The sequence below is a fragment of the Hemitrygon akajei genome, chromosome 11, assembly GCF_048418815.1.
Source record: "Hemitrygon akajei chromosome 11, sHemAka1.3, whole genome shotgun sequence".
Lineage (NCBI taxonomy): Eukaryota > Metazoa > Chordata > Chondrichthyes > Myliobatiformes > Dasyatidae > Hemitrygon > Hemitrygon akajei.
This window is the reverse complement of record NC_133134.1, coordinates 1853429-1868436: the sequence shown is the minus strand read 5'-3', so window position 1 is coordinate 1868436 and position 15008 is coordinate 1853429. Positions and strand designations below refer to the sequence as shown.

The 15008-nt window shown below is 44.5% G+C and overlaps 1 protein-coding gene across 2 annotated transcripts in view; it reads right to left on the bottom strand.

The window, feature by feature from the left end:
• The window catches only part of ccnf (cyclin F), a 38386-nt gene extending 24144 nt beyond the window's left edge, over nucleotides 1–14242 (bottom strand). For both annotated transcript variants that reach the window (XM_073060011.1, XM_073060012.1), the window contains exons 1-6: nucleotides 14146–14242; nucleotides 7250–7404; nucleotides 5921–6027; nucleotides 4514–4581; nucleotides 2155–2348; nucleotides 1443–1496 (exon numbers count right to left, since the gene is read on the bottom strand). In XM_073060011.1, coding sequence (XP_072916112.1) covers nucleotides 1443–1496; nucleotides 2155–2348; nucleotides 4514–4581; nucleotides 5921–6027; nucleotides 7250–7404; nucleotides 14146–14158 — 591 coding nt within the window. In that variant the 5' untranslated portion in view covers nucleotides 14159–14242. The remainder of the gene's footprint in view (nucleotides 1–1442; nucleotides 1497–2154; nucleotides 2349–4513; nucleotides 4582–5920; nucleotides 6028–7249; nucleotides 7405–14145) is intronic.
• Between the last annotated feature and the right edge of the window lie 766 nt (nucleotides 14243–15008).

Sequence of the window (15008 nt, the reverse complement as noted above, 5' to 3'; positions counted from 1 at the left end):
GAATAAGGTAGATGATCTGTAGGAAAGAAGATTATACCTGGGAGCTTAATGTCCAAGGATACATATTGTATCAGACAGGCAGGCAGACAGAGGGATGGCATAGCTCGGTTGGTAAAAAATGCAATCAAATCAGTAGAAAGAGGTGACACAGGGTCAGAAGATGTTGAATCATTGTGGATAGAGCTAAGGAACTGCAAGGGTAAAAAACCCTGTTGGAAGTTGTATGCAGACCCTCAAACAGTAGTAAGGATGTGGTCTACAAAGTACAACAGGAGATGGAAAATACATGCCAAAAGGCTACAGAAGGGCTTAGACAGATTAGGAGAATGTTCAAAGAAATAGCAGGCAGAAGACAATGTTGGTGAGTGTGTGGTCATGCACCTTGGTAGAAATGAAAGGGTTGACTATTTTCTAAAAGCAGAAAAGTACAAAAAAACTGAGGTGAAAAGGGACTTGGGAGTCTTTGTGCAAGATTCCCTAAAGGTTAGTTTGCAGGTTCAGTCTGTGGTGATGGAGGCAAATGCGATGTTAGCATTTACTTCAAGAGGACTAGAATATAAAAGCAAGGATGTGATGTTGAGCATTGGTGAGTCCTCACTTGCAGAATCATGAACAGGTTTGTGCCTCTCATCTTAGAAAGGATGTGCTGAAACTGGAGAGGATTCAAAGGAGGTTCACGAAAATGATTGCAGGCTTGAATGGCTTGTCATATGAAGAGTGTTGAATGGCTCCAGGCCTGTATTCGCTAGAATTCAGAAAAACAAGGGGTGACCTCAATGAAACCTATCAAATGGTGAAAGGACTTGATAGAGTGGAGCTGGAGAGGATGTTTCCTATGGTGGGAGAGTCTAAGTCCAGAGGACACAGCCTCAGAATAGATGGGCATCCTTTTAAAACAGAGATGAGGAGGAATTTCTTTATCTAGAGAAGGATGAATCTGTGGAATTCTTTGCCAGAGGCAGCTGTGGAGGCCAAATCTTTATGTATATTAAAACTGAACTTGACAGATTCTTGATCGATAAGGGCATGAAGGGGTACGGGGAGAAGGCAGAAAATTGGGGCCAAGAGGAAAAATGGGTCAAACACGATGAAAAAGCAGCATAGACTTGATGGGGCAAATAGCCTAATTCTGCTGTCTCTATGCTCTTAACTGTCAGTGGGGTGGAGGTAAATCAGCAACAAGGCAACAGCTAAATAAGCACAAATACAGGTTTTTATGAGCCTAGTGAAGGTTGATAGGGAAGAGAAAGAGGAATTTGAGAGCATGGGATTCTAGGATAGAGATTCTGTAACAGCTCCAAAGATAGAGGGTGCGAACCAGGAGGGAGACAGGCCAGAACAGTGTTCAAATCGTCAAGCCCGGAAGTGACCAGACCCAAACAAAGGGCTGATACAAGGTCAAAGGATAGCGAGAGATCAGGTTTAATTACCACTATACCAACCTCGAAGAGACTCAGGACTTTGGCTAAACAGTAGGTTAGCGGTGCCATCTTAGCCTAAAAAACAGGCAATAATACAGTATGTAAAAACTTGCTGGATATATTATAACTCTCGGCACATGTGGCCAATTAGTTCTGCAATTTCCAACATTCCATAAAGTCACGCAATAAGGAAACAAATCTCTTGACCCAACTTATCCATGCTGTCTGTGTTGCCCGGTGAGCTACTGCTGTTTGGCCCAGAGCCCTCTCATATCCATGTACTTGTATAGATTGGCTTCAAACGTTGCTAATGTGCCCACCTAACTGCTATTTCTGGCAGCTCATTCCAAATATGCCTTGCCCTTTCTGAGAAGCTGGCCCTGATGTCCCTTGTAAATCTCTTGTCTCTGATCTTAAACCTCTGCCCTCTTGGGGAAAAGATGGTATGTTTGCATCTTGTCTATGCCACTCATGATTTTATCTGTCTCTGTTAGGTCACCCCTCAATATCAGGGAATGGAATCCTTGTCTATACAACCTCTCCTTGCAGCTTAGTCTACTCCTTCTTTTACAGTCCAAAGACATACTAGTTAGTAGGTTAATTAGTCATCGTAAATTGTCCTGTGATTAGGCCAGGGTTAAATAGGTGGGTTGCTGGGAGATGTGACTCCTTGCTCCGCACTGTATCTCTAAATAAAATAAAAATATTATGTCGATGAATTTATCAAACTTACTGAGTGTAATTGGCACTTGTTCTTTAAACTATCATAGACAACTGCCTTACAGCAGCTGCCAGTCAGAGACCACGGTGGCCTAATGAACAGCCAAACAAATGGGCTAGCGTCAACATTCAGACTCTCGGCCACACTGAAGAAGTGGGAGGCCTTCAGTCCATTCACTTCAGCACGGCCTTCATCAGCAACTGAAACTGAAAATACAAGTGCATTTGATTACTTAACAGACAGCAGTGCAGTCCCATTCAGCTGTATTTTAACCACAAGCCTGCTACAATTCAAGATTGCTCAGAACACCAAGCTATTTCATTCCAACGCAACTTTCAAGATGACAGTAGGCTTGCATCAACAATCTGGATACGTAGAATAGTATTGCACAGTACCAACTCTTCACCCCATGTGTTGTGCTGACACTTTAACATATTCCAAAATCAATCAAACTCTTCCCTCCCACATATCCTCCATAAATTTAGATAAATCTCAGTTAGAGAAGCTGCTTATTCTGGATTCCAAATTGGAGAATTGTAAAACCTATCAATTTAATTGTTTGATGTTTGGTCATTTTCCAACTAGCTCAGAGAGGAAACCACAGTACCTCCACTAGCAACTCAAAGTGCAGATTACCCCAGATCCAGCAAGACAATGGATTGGCCCAAGTTTTAAGTTCTGTACATTTGAAACAGGCAATCAATTCATATTAATCCTCAATATACATATGCAATTATCAGACAATTATTGCACGCTACACCTGATTTTTTTTTTTATACAACCGACTTACTTAAACTACTTGGTCAAAGTAAACTCTTTTGTTAAGAGAAGACTATGTACACAAAGGCATATAGAATTTGTACATCACTCCTCAAAACTGACAACTCAAGTTTTGCAGTTCTTCATAACGGACGTGAGCAGGGCAGATATTTGAATACACTTGGAGTTTTACAGAAACCAGCCACCACTGCGCTATTTGACAGAGGTGAAAGGTAATTGGTCAGATTGTAAAGTACATTTCCTCAGGAGTGCTGCCGTTCTCACAGGAGGAGGTAAAAATCTCCGAGAAATACTTTGAACAGGGCAGCCCTGACTGCTAATAACACAAACAGATAATCTGGACACTTTCATATCATTGCAAGTGTGGGCTTGGTGTGCACAATGTCAAAGCACTGAAACATTTAATATAAGGGTTGCAAAATGTACCACAGAAATACAAAGTATCTTGAAATGTTTAATTAAAAGAAATTACTACACAAAACACCACTGAGTCACGAAGGAAATGCAATGAGATTTTCATTTGAAACAAAAACATTTTGTACTTTTATAAATAGCAGCTGATCCTCCAGATTATTATTCATAGTTTACTCAAATAAAAACAGAAATTGGAGTCTACAAACACAAGACAGAGGATGGCAAGTTGGATTGATTCAACAGGTACAAGGTTTATGAGAATGTCGAGTGGTCAGTTCACTCAGCACAGCAATAGAAGACCATTCAGATCATGATTCAGTCACACCATCAAATTGCCTCTGGTGGGCGATGGAAAGAGCCAAATATCTCACTATTGCATTTAATCTAATGAGAATGATTATGGGAATGAAAGGGGTAATGTATGAGAAGTGTTTGTTGGCTCTGGACCTCAACTCACTGGAGTTTAGAAGAACGAGTGGTGATCTCATTGAAACCTACTGAGTATTGAAAGACTTTGATAGAGTGGATGTGGAGAGGATGTTTCAAATAGTTGGGGAGTCAAGGACCAGAGGGTACTGCCTCAGAATAGAAGGACGCATATTCTTTAGCCAGATGGTGGTGAATCTGTGGTATATTTAAAGCAGAGGCAGAGGTTGACAGGTTCTTGATTAGTCAGGGTGTCAAAGGTTACAGGGAGAAGGCAGGAGAATGGGGTTGAGAGGGACAATAAATCAGCATTGATGGAATAGCAGAGCAGACTCAATGGACCGAGAGGCCCAATTCTGCTCCCTCATCTTATAATGCAATATCTTTCCACGCAAAGAAACAGAAAATGGAGACTGCACCACGTGACAGTGGAAGTAAATTGGGTTGATTCAACAAGAATAATTAAGAATATTGCCACCTTGTCTCCTTAAAGTTGTAGATCGTTTCTGGCCAGAATGTTACAGAACTGAAATCTGCACATATTTTCACACTGCACTACCCAAGTTCTCATACCATTTCCTTTGTCCTAAACTTAATATCAAATTGCCCTCAAAAGAACTTATGGATTCTGCTTCACAACTCTGAGGAGAGATTTCCAAATTCAATCATAGTCCAAGAGTTTCTTTAAACCTTCCATTGGATATTTGTGTCTCATCAGTGGAATGTTATATAAAGCAGGATTAATACTTACGGCCTTCATTGTAAAGGTATGCTATCCCTAGCTTTATAGCAGCCTCAAAGTTTCCACTTTCTGCAGCCCTAGAAAAGAGAGAGTCATGAGGGTCGAGGCAGAGATTTCCCTCTGCCCCCAAGCAGAGGAATTGAACACTTTGGCTATAATATTTTAACAAAAGCACAGTCAACAATTAAAAATGTGCATCTCATACATCCTCCCTCTGAGCAGAAAGAGCCAATGCTGCAACAAACAGTGATTGGTTTAGGCGGCTTCTCAAGGTCTATCCTGAGAAAAGCACCTAGTGATCATACAGGGGAATGTGTGGTCACAGTCTGGAAAGACTGGGGGGTGGGGATAATGGCAAACTTATCTCAAGGCCATGGTACAAGGAGTAGTTTGAACCATGAATTTAAAGTGTGAATCAACATGGCAGATTTGTTGGTGGTTATTCTCCCATAGGGGAGAGTTGAATGGCAAGCAATGATAGAGCAAAATATACATCAAACAGAATAACTGTTATCCAAACAAGATATAATAACAGCTAAGAAATTAGGGTAGCCTCACATCAACAGTAGACAAAGAAATGGATTCTAAAGTGGTAGTGTATTTGGAAAACGACGATAGAATTGAGCAGTCAGCCTAATCAGATGGGCAATTTGAGACTGAAGGAGTAAAACCAAGGTTCTGGGACAGCAGGCTTTGTTGAAAAACGAGAAAATATCAAGCCAGTTTCACCAACTCACATCGAGATGACAGTCTCAAAATATGGAGTTTACCATTCAGGACACAAATGAGAAGAAATATCTTTACTCAAGCATAGTGAAATTCTCTACCCAGATCATATTTTATTCAAGACAGAGATTGATAAGACTTTTAGACACTAATAGATTTAAATGGATAGAGAGCTAGTGAAGGAGAGTGGCACTGAGACAAAACTGGACAAGAATAGTCAGTACCAGGTAAATGAGGAAGGAATGGGTGGAGACGGTGGGGGGGAGGAGACGGTGAACGGGGAATGGATGGACATGGGGAGGGAACGGAGATGGTGAATTGGGAACAGGTGGACATGGGGGGAAAGGAGAGATAGTGAATGGGGAATGGAGGGATACGAGGGGAGGAGATAGTGAATGGTCACAGGGGAAGGAGGAGATTGTCAAAGGAGAACAGATGAACATGGGGTAAGACAGGAGATGGTGAATGGGGAATGAAGGAACATGGGGAGGGGTAGAGAGGAGATGGTGAATGAGGAACAAATGGAGATGGGGATAGGAGATGGTGGACAGGAAATGGATGGACATGGGCATGAAGAAAGATGGTGGACTAGTGGGCAGGAGGGGAATGGCAATCAGGTGGAAGATGGTGAATGCCTACTGCTGCTTCTCTATCTCTTTTGAAAATCAGGCACGGAATCAACAACCATACCTTTCAAAGAGCCACCGATTTATTGGAGATGGCCAAATCTCCTGAAAATTGGCATGAGCCCACACACTAGAGTGATTGTCAACAAGGGATTTAAAGAGAGGGTGTACCTGAAAGGCAAGAGTAGGAGTCAACATCTTACACAATTTATATTAAGAATAAAGCATTCTGAAAAATAGTAAAGTGGGCAAGCATTTGAAGACAATCAGGGTCACAGTGTGAGAACTCTTTGCCAGCTGTGATTGTGACCCATTGGTCTTCGGAACACTTCATTCCAAGGCTATGCTAGTAGAATGAGCAGAGCCAATCAAATCCTACTCAGCCCAACCAGCACCATTCTGAACCCCATCGCAAGATCTGGACAGGCTGTTGAGAAGTACACAGGATATCTACAGCACATCCAACCATCTGCCCTGGGCACCATGGTAGCGTGGTGGTTAGTGTAACACAATTATAGCTCAGGGTGTCAGGTCTGTGCTCAATCCTGGTGTCTTCAGGAAGGGGTTTACAGTATATGTTCTCCCCATGGAATGCATGGGTTTATCCGTTTCTTCCCACAGTTCAAATACATACTGGTTAGTTGGTTAATTGGTGATTGTAAATGATTAGGCTAGGGTTAAATCAGTGGGTTGTTAGCAGCTGGAAGGGTCTATTCCACGCTGTATCTCTAAATAAATACTGGTTAAAAGCTGCAGAGGGTTGTAGATTCAGCCAGCTCCATCATGGGACCAGCCTCCCCTGCATAGAGGAAATCTTCAGACGATGGTGCCTCAAAAAGTCAGCATCTGTCATGAATGACCTTCATCACCCTCTTCTCATTATTACCACCAGGAAGAGACACACTCAACATTTTAGGAACAGCGTCTCCCTCTCAGCCCAGATTTCTGAATGGACAATGAACCCAAGAACAATACCTCACTATTTTGGCTCTTTTTTCACTACTTATTTATATATATTTCTTATAGGAATTTTTTCCCCACATACTGCACTGTAGCTCTGCTGTAAAACAACCAACTTCATAACATATTAGTGATGTTGGCTTGAACGTACAACAGAAATATAGGTTGTTCCTGTGATACAGGAAGGGAATTCAGAGATTGTCACTCCAATACATAGGAAGAGTAACAAAAATACCCCAATGAAGCTCTGTAATTGGTAAATGTCAGATGCTCAGGTCGTGGGTACAAATGCTCCTCATTTACGCCCAGCTGCACTTGCATCTCTCTCTGACGTGTAGTGAGAGAGCAAACAGAATCTTACTGGTTGCTTTCATACTGGAATTTTTTCAGTCTCTTCACACTGGTTACACAGAGTAAATGACAATTAACTTACCGCTCTGAAATGCAAAATATCCTGAGCCGGGAGACATTCCAAAACATAAAGCAAAATATCAGCTGGAAGACCAAGAAGTGTCAGGGCAGGAGTACTTTTCTTAGTTTTCTGTGTTGCAAGTAGTGAGACGCATTTTACACATTTACAGCGAAACACTGAAAGTGAAAGATTGGAACAGTGAAGAAATTCAATTTTAATTAGAAATCCAAGCTCCTCAGCACAAGTCCACAACAGACACAGCAGCCAGAGCTTGCTTTTTTTTTTAAGATACCCATAGGTTTCCCACAACTCTCACAAGACAGAGCAACCTGCAGCAGGTCAGGGAAAACCCAGGGTAACACTTTGGCTGTATTCAAAGGTATTCATACATGACAATTAAACTTGAACTTGAACCAGCTGCTATACAAGTATCTTGCTGCATGCACACTGGCACATTCACATAGTCTGAGCAAGTATCATGCTGCCCACTGGCTCAATCTCAAAAGTTTTAACCAAAAGTTTCTTCAGATATATAAAATATAAACGAGATGCAAGAGTACATAATGGACCACTGGTAAACCAATGCTGGAGAGGTAGTAATGGGGAACAAAGAATTAGCAGACAAACTGAGTAAGTATTTTGCACCAGTCTTCACTGTAGAATGCACTCGCTGTGTGACGGAAGTTCAAGAGTGTCATCAGGCAGTAGTGAGTGAAATTGCCATAACCAGGGAGAATGTGTTCGGGAAACTTAAAGGTTTGAAGGTAGATAAGTCACCTGGACCAGATGGACTACACCCCAGCTTTCTGAAACAGGTGGCTAAGGAGATTGTGGAGGCAATAGTAATGATCTTTCAAGAATCAATGGAATCTAACATGGTTCTGGAGTACTGGAAAATTGCAAATGTCACTCCACTCTTCAAGAAGGGAGAGAGGCAGAAGAAAGGAAACTATAGGCCAGTTAGTCTGACCTCAGTGGTTGGGAATATGTTGGAGTTGATTAAGGATGTGGTTTTGGGGTACTTGGAGGCATATGATAAAATGGGCCAAAGTAAGCATTATTTCTTTAAAGGAAAATCTTGTCTGACAAACCTGTTGGAACTCTTTGAAGAAATAACAAACAGGATAGACAAAGGAGAATTGGTAAACACAAAGTGCACTGCAGATGCTGTGGTCAAATCAACACGTACATAAGCTGGATGAACTCAGCAGGTCGGGCAGCATCCATTAAAATGGGCAGTCAACGTTTCGGGGTGAGACCCTTCGTCAGGACTGAAGAGGGAGGGGGCAGGGGCCCTATAAAGAAGGTGGGGGGAGGGGGGAGGGTGGAAGGTGCCAGGTGAAAAACCAATCAGAGGAAAGATCAAGGGGTGGGGAAGGGGAAGCAGGGAGGGGATAGGCTGGGGAGGTGAAGAAGGAATGTAAGGGGAAAGCACTATGGGTAGTAGAAGAAGGCAGAATCATGAGAGAGATGATAGGCAGCTAGAAGAGAAGGCAGAGTGAAAGTGGGATGGAGGAAGGGAGGGGGAGGGAATTACTGGAAGCTGGAGAATTCAATGTTCATGCCGAGGGGCTGGAGACTACCCAGACGGTATATGAGGTGCTGCTCCTCCAACCTGAGTTTGGTCTCATCATGGCAGTAGAGGAGGCCATGTATGGACATATCCGAATGGGAATGTGAAGCAGATTTGAAGTGGATGGCGACCGGGAGATCCTGTCTGTTGTGGCAGATGGAGTGGGGGTGCTCGACAAAGCGGTCCCCCAATCTGCATCGGGTCTCGCCGACATAGAGGAGGCCACACCGGATGCAATAGATTACCCCAACAGACTCACAAGTGAAGTGTTACCTCACCTGGAAGGACTGTTTGGGGCCCTGAATGGTGGTAAGAGATGAGGTGTAGGGACAGGTGTAGCACTTACGCTTGCAGGGATAAGTACCAGGTGGGAGATCTGTGGGGAGGGACGTGTGGACCAGGCAGTTGCAGAGGGAACGATCCCTGCGAAAAGCGGAGAGGGGTAGAGAGGGAAAGATGTGCTTAGTGGTGGGGTCCTGTTGAAGGTGGCGGAAGTTGCGGAGGATAATATGCTGGATCCGGAGGCTGGTGGGGTGATAGGTGAGGACAAGGGGGACAAGGTCCCTGTTGTGGTGACGGGAGGATGGGGTGAGGGCTGAAGTGCGGGAAATGGAGGAGATGCGGGTGAGGGCATCATTGATGACAGCAGAAGGGAAACAACAATTCTTAAAGAAAGAGGATATTTGAGATGTCCTGGAACAGAAAACCTCATCCTGGGAGCTGATGCAGTGCAGACGGAGGAACTGAGAATAGGGAATAGAATTTTTACATTTCGCAGGGTGGGAAGAGGTATAATCAAGGTAGTTATGGGAGTCAGTGGGTTTATAGAAGATGTCAGTGGACGGTCTGTCTCCAGAGATGGAGACTGAGAGATCGAGAAAGGGGAGAGAAGTGTCCGAGATGGACCAAGTGAATTTGAGGGCTGGGTGAAAGTTGGGGGCAAAGTCGATGAAATTGACGAGCTCAGCATGGGTGCAGGAAGCAGCACCAATGTAGTCATCAGTGTAGCGAAGGGAAAGTTGGGGAGCAGTACCAGTATAGATTTGAAGCATAGACCGTTCCACATAACCCACGAAGAGGCAGGCATAGCTGGTGCCCATGTGAGTGCCCATAGCTACACCCTTGGTCTGAAGAAAGTGGGAAGAGCCAAAAGAGAAGTTATTAAGTGTGAGTACCAGTTCTGCCAACTGGAGGAGTGTGGTTGTGTTGGGGAACTGGTGAGGTCTATTGTCAAGAAAGTAGCGGAGGGCTTTGAGGCCTTCTGGATGGGGGATTGAAGTGTATAAGGATTGGACATCCATTGTGAAATGAAGCAGTCGGGACCAGGGAACTGGAAGTTATTGAAGAGGTGGAGGGCGTGGGATGTATCCCGGATGTAGGTGGGGACGGACTGAACTATGTGTGACAAAATGGAGTCCAGGTAGGCAGACACAAGTTCGGTGGGGCAGGAGCAGGCTGAAACTATGGGCCTACCAGGACAGTCAGGCTTGTGGATCTTGGGGAGGAGGTAAAACCGAGCAGTGCGGGGTGTGGGAATTATGAGTTTTTGGCTGAGGATGGAAGGTCTCCGGAGTTGATAAGGGCAGTGATGGTACAGGAGACAATGGTTTGATGTTTTTTGGTGGGGACCTGTTCCAGGGGTAAGTAAGAGGAGGTGTCAGAGAGCTGCCGTTTGGCCTCAGTGAGGTAGAGGTCCGTCCACCAGACTACGACTGCACCACCTTTGTCTGCGGGTTTGATGGTAAGGTTAGGATTAGTGCGGAGGGAGTGGAGGGCAGTGCGTTCAGAAGGAGTGAGGTTGGAACAGGAGAGAGGAGTGGTGAAGTTGAGACAGTTGATGTCTTGGCAACAGTTGGAGATGAAAAGGAAAATTGGTAGATGCTGTGCCAAGTCCTAATCTGTCTAAGTCCTTCTATAGCCTCTCTACTTCCTCAAAAATACCTTATTGCAACAAAGGAATCAATTCCATCATCCATATCACTGACATGTAACGTAAAAAGAATCGGTCCTAACATAGACCTCCTGTGGAACACCTCTAGTCACTGGTAGCCAGCCAGGAAAGGTTCCCGTTATTCCCGCTCTTTGCCTCCTGCCAATAAGCCACTGCTTTATCCGTGCTAGAATCTTTCCTGTAATATCATGGGCTTATAGCTTGTTAAGCAGCCTTGTGTGGCACCTTGTCAAAGGCCTTCTGAAAATCCAAATATACAAAAATCAACTGATTCTCCTTTATCTATCCTGCTTGTTATTCCTTCAAAAAATTCCAACAGATTTTCCCTTGGGGAACCATGCTGACTACAACCTATTTTATCATGTGCCTCCCGGAACCCTGAGACCTCAACCTTAATAATCAACTCCAACATTTTTGCAACCACTGAGGTCCTACTAATTGGTCTGTAGTTTCTTTCTCTCTGCCTCTCTCCCTTCTTGAAGGGGAGAGTGACATTCGTAATCTTTCAGTCTTCTGGAACCATTTCAGAATCTAGTGATTCTTGAAAGATCATTATCTATACCTCCATAATCTCTTTCAGAACTCTGGGCTGTTCCACCAGGTGACTTATCTACCTTCAGATTTTTCAGTTTCCCCAAGAACCTTCTTTCGAGTTATGGTAACCACACACTCCATGATCAATGGCAACTGGAACTTCCACCACACAGCTAGTGTCTTCCACAGTGAAGACTGATGCAAAATACTTATTCAGTTTGTCTGCCATTTCATTCCCCACCTCCACTACCTCTCCAGCATTACTTTACCAATTATCTGTTAACTACTCTTGTATCTCTTTTACACTTTATATATCTGAAGAAACTTTTGGTATCATCTTTAATATTATTGGTTACCTTACTTTCTTATTCCATCTTTACCTTCTTAATGACTTATTTACCTTCTGTTGGTTTTTAAAAGCTTCCCAATCCTCTAACTTCCCACTAATTTTTGCTCAATGATATGCCCTCCCTTTAGCACACGGACACATTCACACAATCTGAACAAGAATTGTGCCGTGCACGGGCACATTCACACAATCTGCTTTGCCCATTTCATTGAAAAGATTTACATTAAAATCATTGAGCACGACCTTCACGACTTCCTCCAGCAGATTTAAATTTAAGTTCTAGGATTTCATAGGCACAGTAATCAACCTAACACACCTACCTAATATAATATTAGAAAATATGAAGTGATCCATTTTGCTGGACAAAACGATTTTTTTTTTAAAAAACAGAACACAAAACATTACAGCTCAGTACAGTCCCTTCCGTCATAACGTTTTGCGATTTTTTAACCTATGCCAAGATCAACTGGACACTTCCCTCCCACACAATGCTCCATTTCTCTATCAATCTTGTGCTTATCTAAGGATTTCGTAATAAATGTTCCTACTGTACACATCTGTATCCACAACTCCTGACAACACGTTCCACATGCCCATCACCGTGTAAAAAACGTACCTCTGAAATCTACCCCCCCCCCCATACTTTCCTCAAATCACTTTAAAAGAATATCCTCTCACATTAGCCATTGACCTGCGGCAGTTCGGCAGGGGGTGATAGAAGAGGGAGAAGCCTCTGGCTGTCCACTCTATTGATGCCTCTTAACGTCTAGTAAACCTCCATAAAGGCACTTTTCATTATCCTTTGTTCCACAGAGAGAAGCTCTAGCTCACTCATCCTGGTAAATCACCTCTTCACCCTCTCTAAAGTGCATCCTTCCTATAATGAAGTGACCAGAACTGAACACGATACCCCAAGTGTGGTCTAACCAGACCTTTATGGAGCTGCAACATTACCTTGCAGCTCTTGAACTCAACCCCCCAGCTACTGAAGGCCTACACACTATACACTTTCTTAACAACCCTATCGACTTGCACAGCAACTTTGAGAGATCTATGGGTGTGGACCATAAGATCCTTCTGCTCCTCCACATGGTTAAGAATCCTGTAATTAACCTTGTACGATCTTCCAAAGTCAATCACTTCATATTTTTCAGGAATGAATGCCATCTGCCCAGCACTACATCCTATCAATATCCCATTGAAACCTAAAACAACCTTTTACACTATCCACACTACTAACCTTCTGTCATCTGTAAACTTATTAACCCACCCTTCCACTTCCTCATCCAAGTCATTCATAGAAATCGCAGAGGCAGAATATGCTTTACCTACTGTCTCCCTCTGCCTTCTGTGGACAAACCAATTCTGAATCCGTGCAGCCATGTTTCCCTGCATCCCATGCCTCTGACGTTCTGAATGAGCCCACCATGGGAACATTTTACAACACCAACATCCACTTCTTTAGTTTTGCCAATCTGTTTTGTTAGTTCCTTGAAGAATCCAATCGGGCACAACATGCCCTCACAAAGAGAAGAAACTTCTTCACTGGAATTACGTACGTGGGAAGTCTGGAGGGCCTTCATTCTAAACTGAATGGTTTCTGTATATTCAATGAATCAAATGAATAGCAGAAAAGATGAAAATGGAAAATCATTCATGACTGGGTCCGTGGTAGACTCGACAGATAAGCTTGCTGCTGCTCATGGGGAGTGACTTTCCATCTCTAAACTGACACTTAGATCTTGGATCTGTATTTGTTAATACAAGAAGCCATTGTTTTTCACTTTGCTCTGGGAACATGGGTACTGCTGGCAAACCCCTCCCTGCTGAGGCAGGTCAGATCTTTTAAACACAAAGTACACTGCAGATACTGTGGTCAAATCAACACGTACAAAAGCTGGATGAACTCAGCAGGTCCGGCAGCATCTTTTAGCTCCCCCACAATGTGGATGGGGAAAAGTTTCTGCACCTTTTCCCTCTTCTCTCAAAACTGTTAGGAGCTGTCTTTCAAACACAGTGGAAGGAATGTCCCTGTAATATCTTGCACCCCACACCAGGGTAAAATACCCTCCCAGCCTGGCTCAGACACAGGATCAGAGGGACCCCAGAAGGAATATCTCTGTGGACCCATTGGGAACTAATAAATTTCATTGATGGATACTTACCAGGGTGTGAATGGAGGTGAATTTTCACCTCCTCAACCCTCAATATCCAAACACACAACTCCACCCCACATCCTCTAACACTCATTCCCAACCTACCACCCCAAAACCTCAGTCCACCTCTTCGACCCCCATATATTAAACCTCACCCCAACACATATCCTCTAACCCTCACCCCACACCACCAACCTTCAACGTCCAAATCCTCACCCCTTGCCACATCCCAACCCTTTACTCCCAATACTTACCCCTCAACCTCCACTTAGAAATCCTCACCCTCAACCCCCTCACCACATCCAACCCGAACCCCTGCGACACCGATTCATTCCATCCGCTCCCTGCTCTCACCCTCGACCCGCATTTTCACCCGCCGCCGCTCTCGGTCGTTCTCCGTCCGGCCCCTCCACGCACCGACCGTTTCAAACCCGCCGCTCGCAAACCTATTCAAAATGCCCAGCGCTGATTGGCGTACTTTGGCCCGCCCATTGGACTCCGTTGCGGTCAATCACAAGATCCCGGTCCCACTTTCCTCATCCTCATTGGTGACTTCGACACCGCTTCCGGGTTGTTCGCGTTTCCAATTGGTTGCAAGAGATGCACTTTCGAAACGAATGCCGGTGGAGCCCCTCACCCCTCGTACGAGGGGTGAGGGGCATCATGGAGTAACCTCGGGATGGGGGAAAGGGTAGGGGTAGTTCCCCGGGCATGGGCGTGTCCCCTGAGGGTGAGCATAAGTATGGTGTGTGTGTGCCCGAGGGTAGGAGAGAGGAACAGGGTTAGCCCCCCGGGGTGGGGGATGGGGCAGGGTAGTTTGTGTGATTCCGATGTGGAAGGAGGGGCTGTCTTCCCGGTGGGTGGGGCAGAGGGAATGGGTTGTTGGTGTGTTGGGAGAGGTGTGACCCGAGGGTTAGGCAGAGGGAGGGGTGTATCCCCAATCGGGGAAAGCGATAGGGAAGAAGCGGGAGAGTTGGTGAGGACCCTGGTTTGGGTGGAATGCTGAGGGTTAACCCCACCGGTAAGGGGAAGGGTGTAGCTGATGGAATATAAGGAGCATAAGACATAGGGAGATGGTGGGGGATGATCTTGTAGATAGATGGAGCAGCTGCCCAAGATCTTAAGGCACAAACTAACGGAGATGGGAGTAGACTCTCACATGGTGGATTGGATAGTGGACTACTTGACAGATAGACCTCAGTATGTGCGGTTGGGAG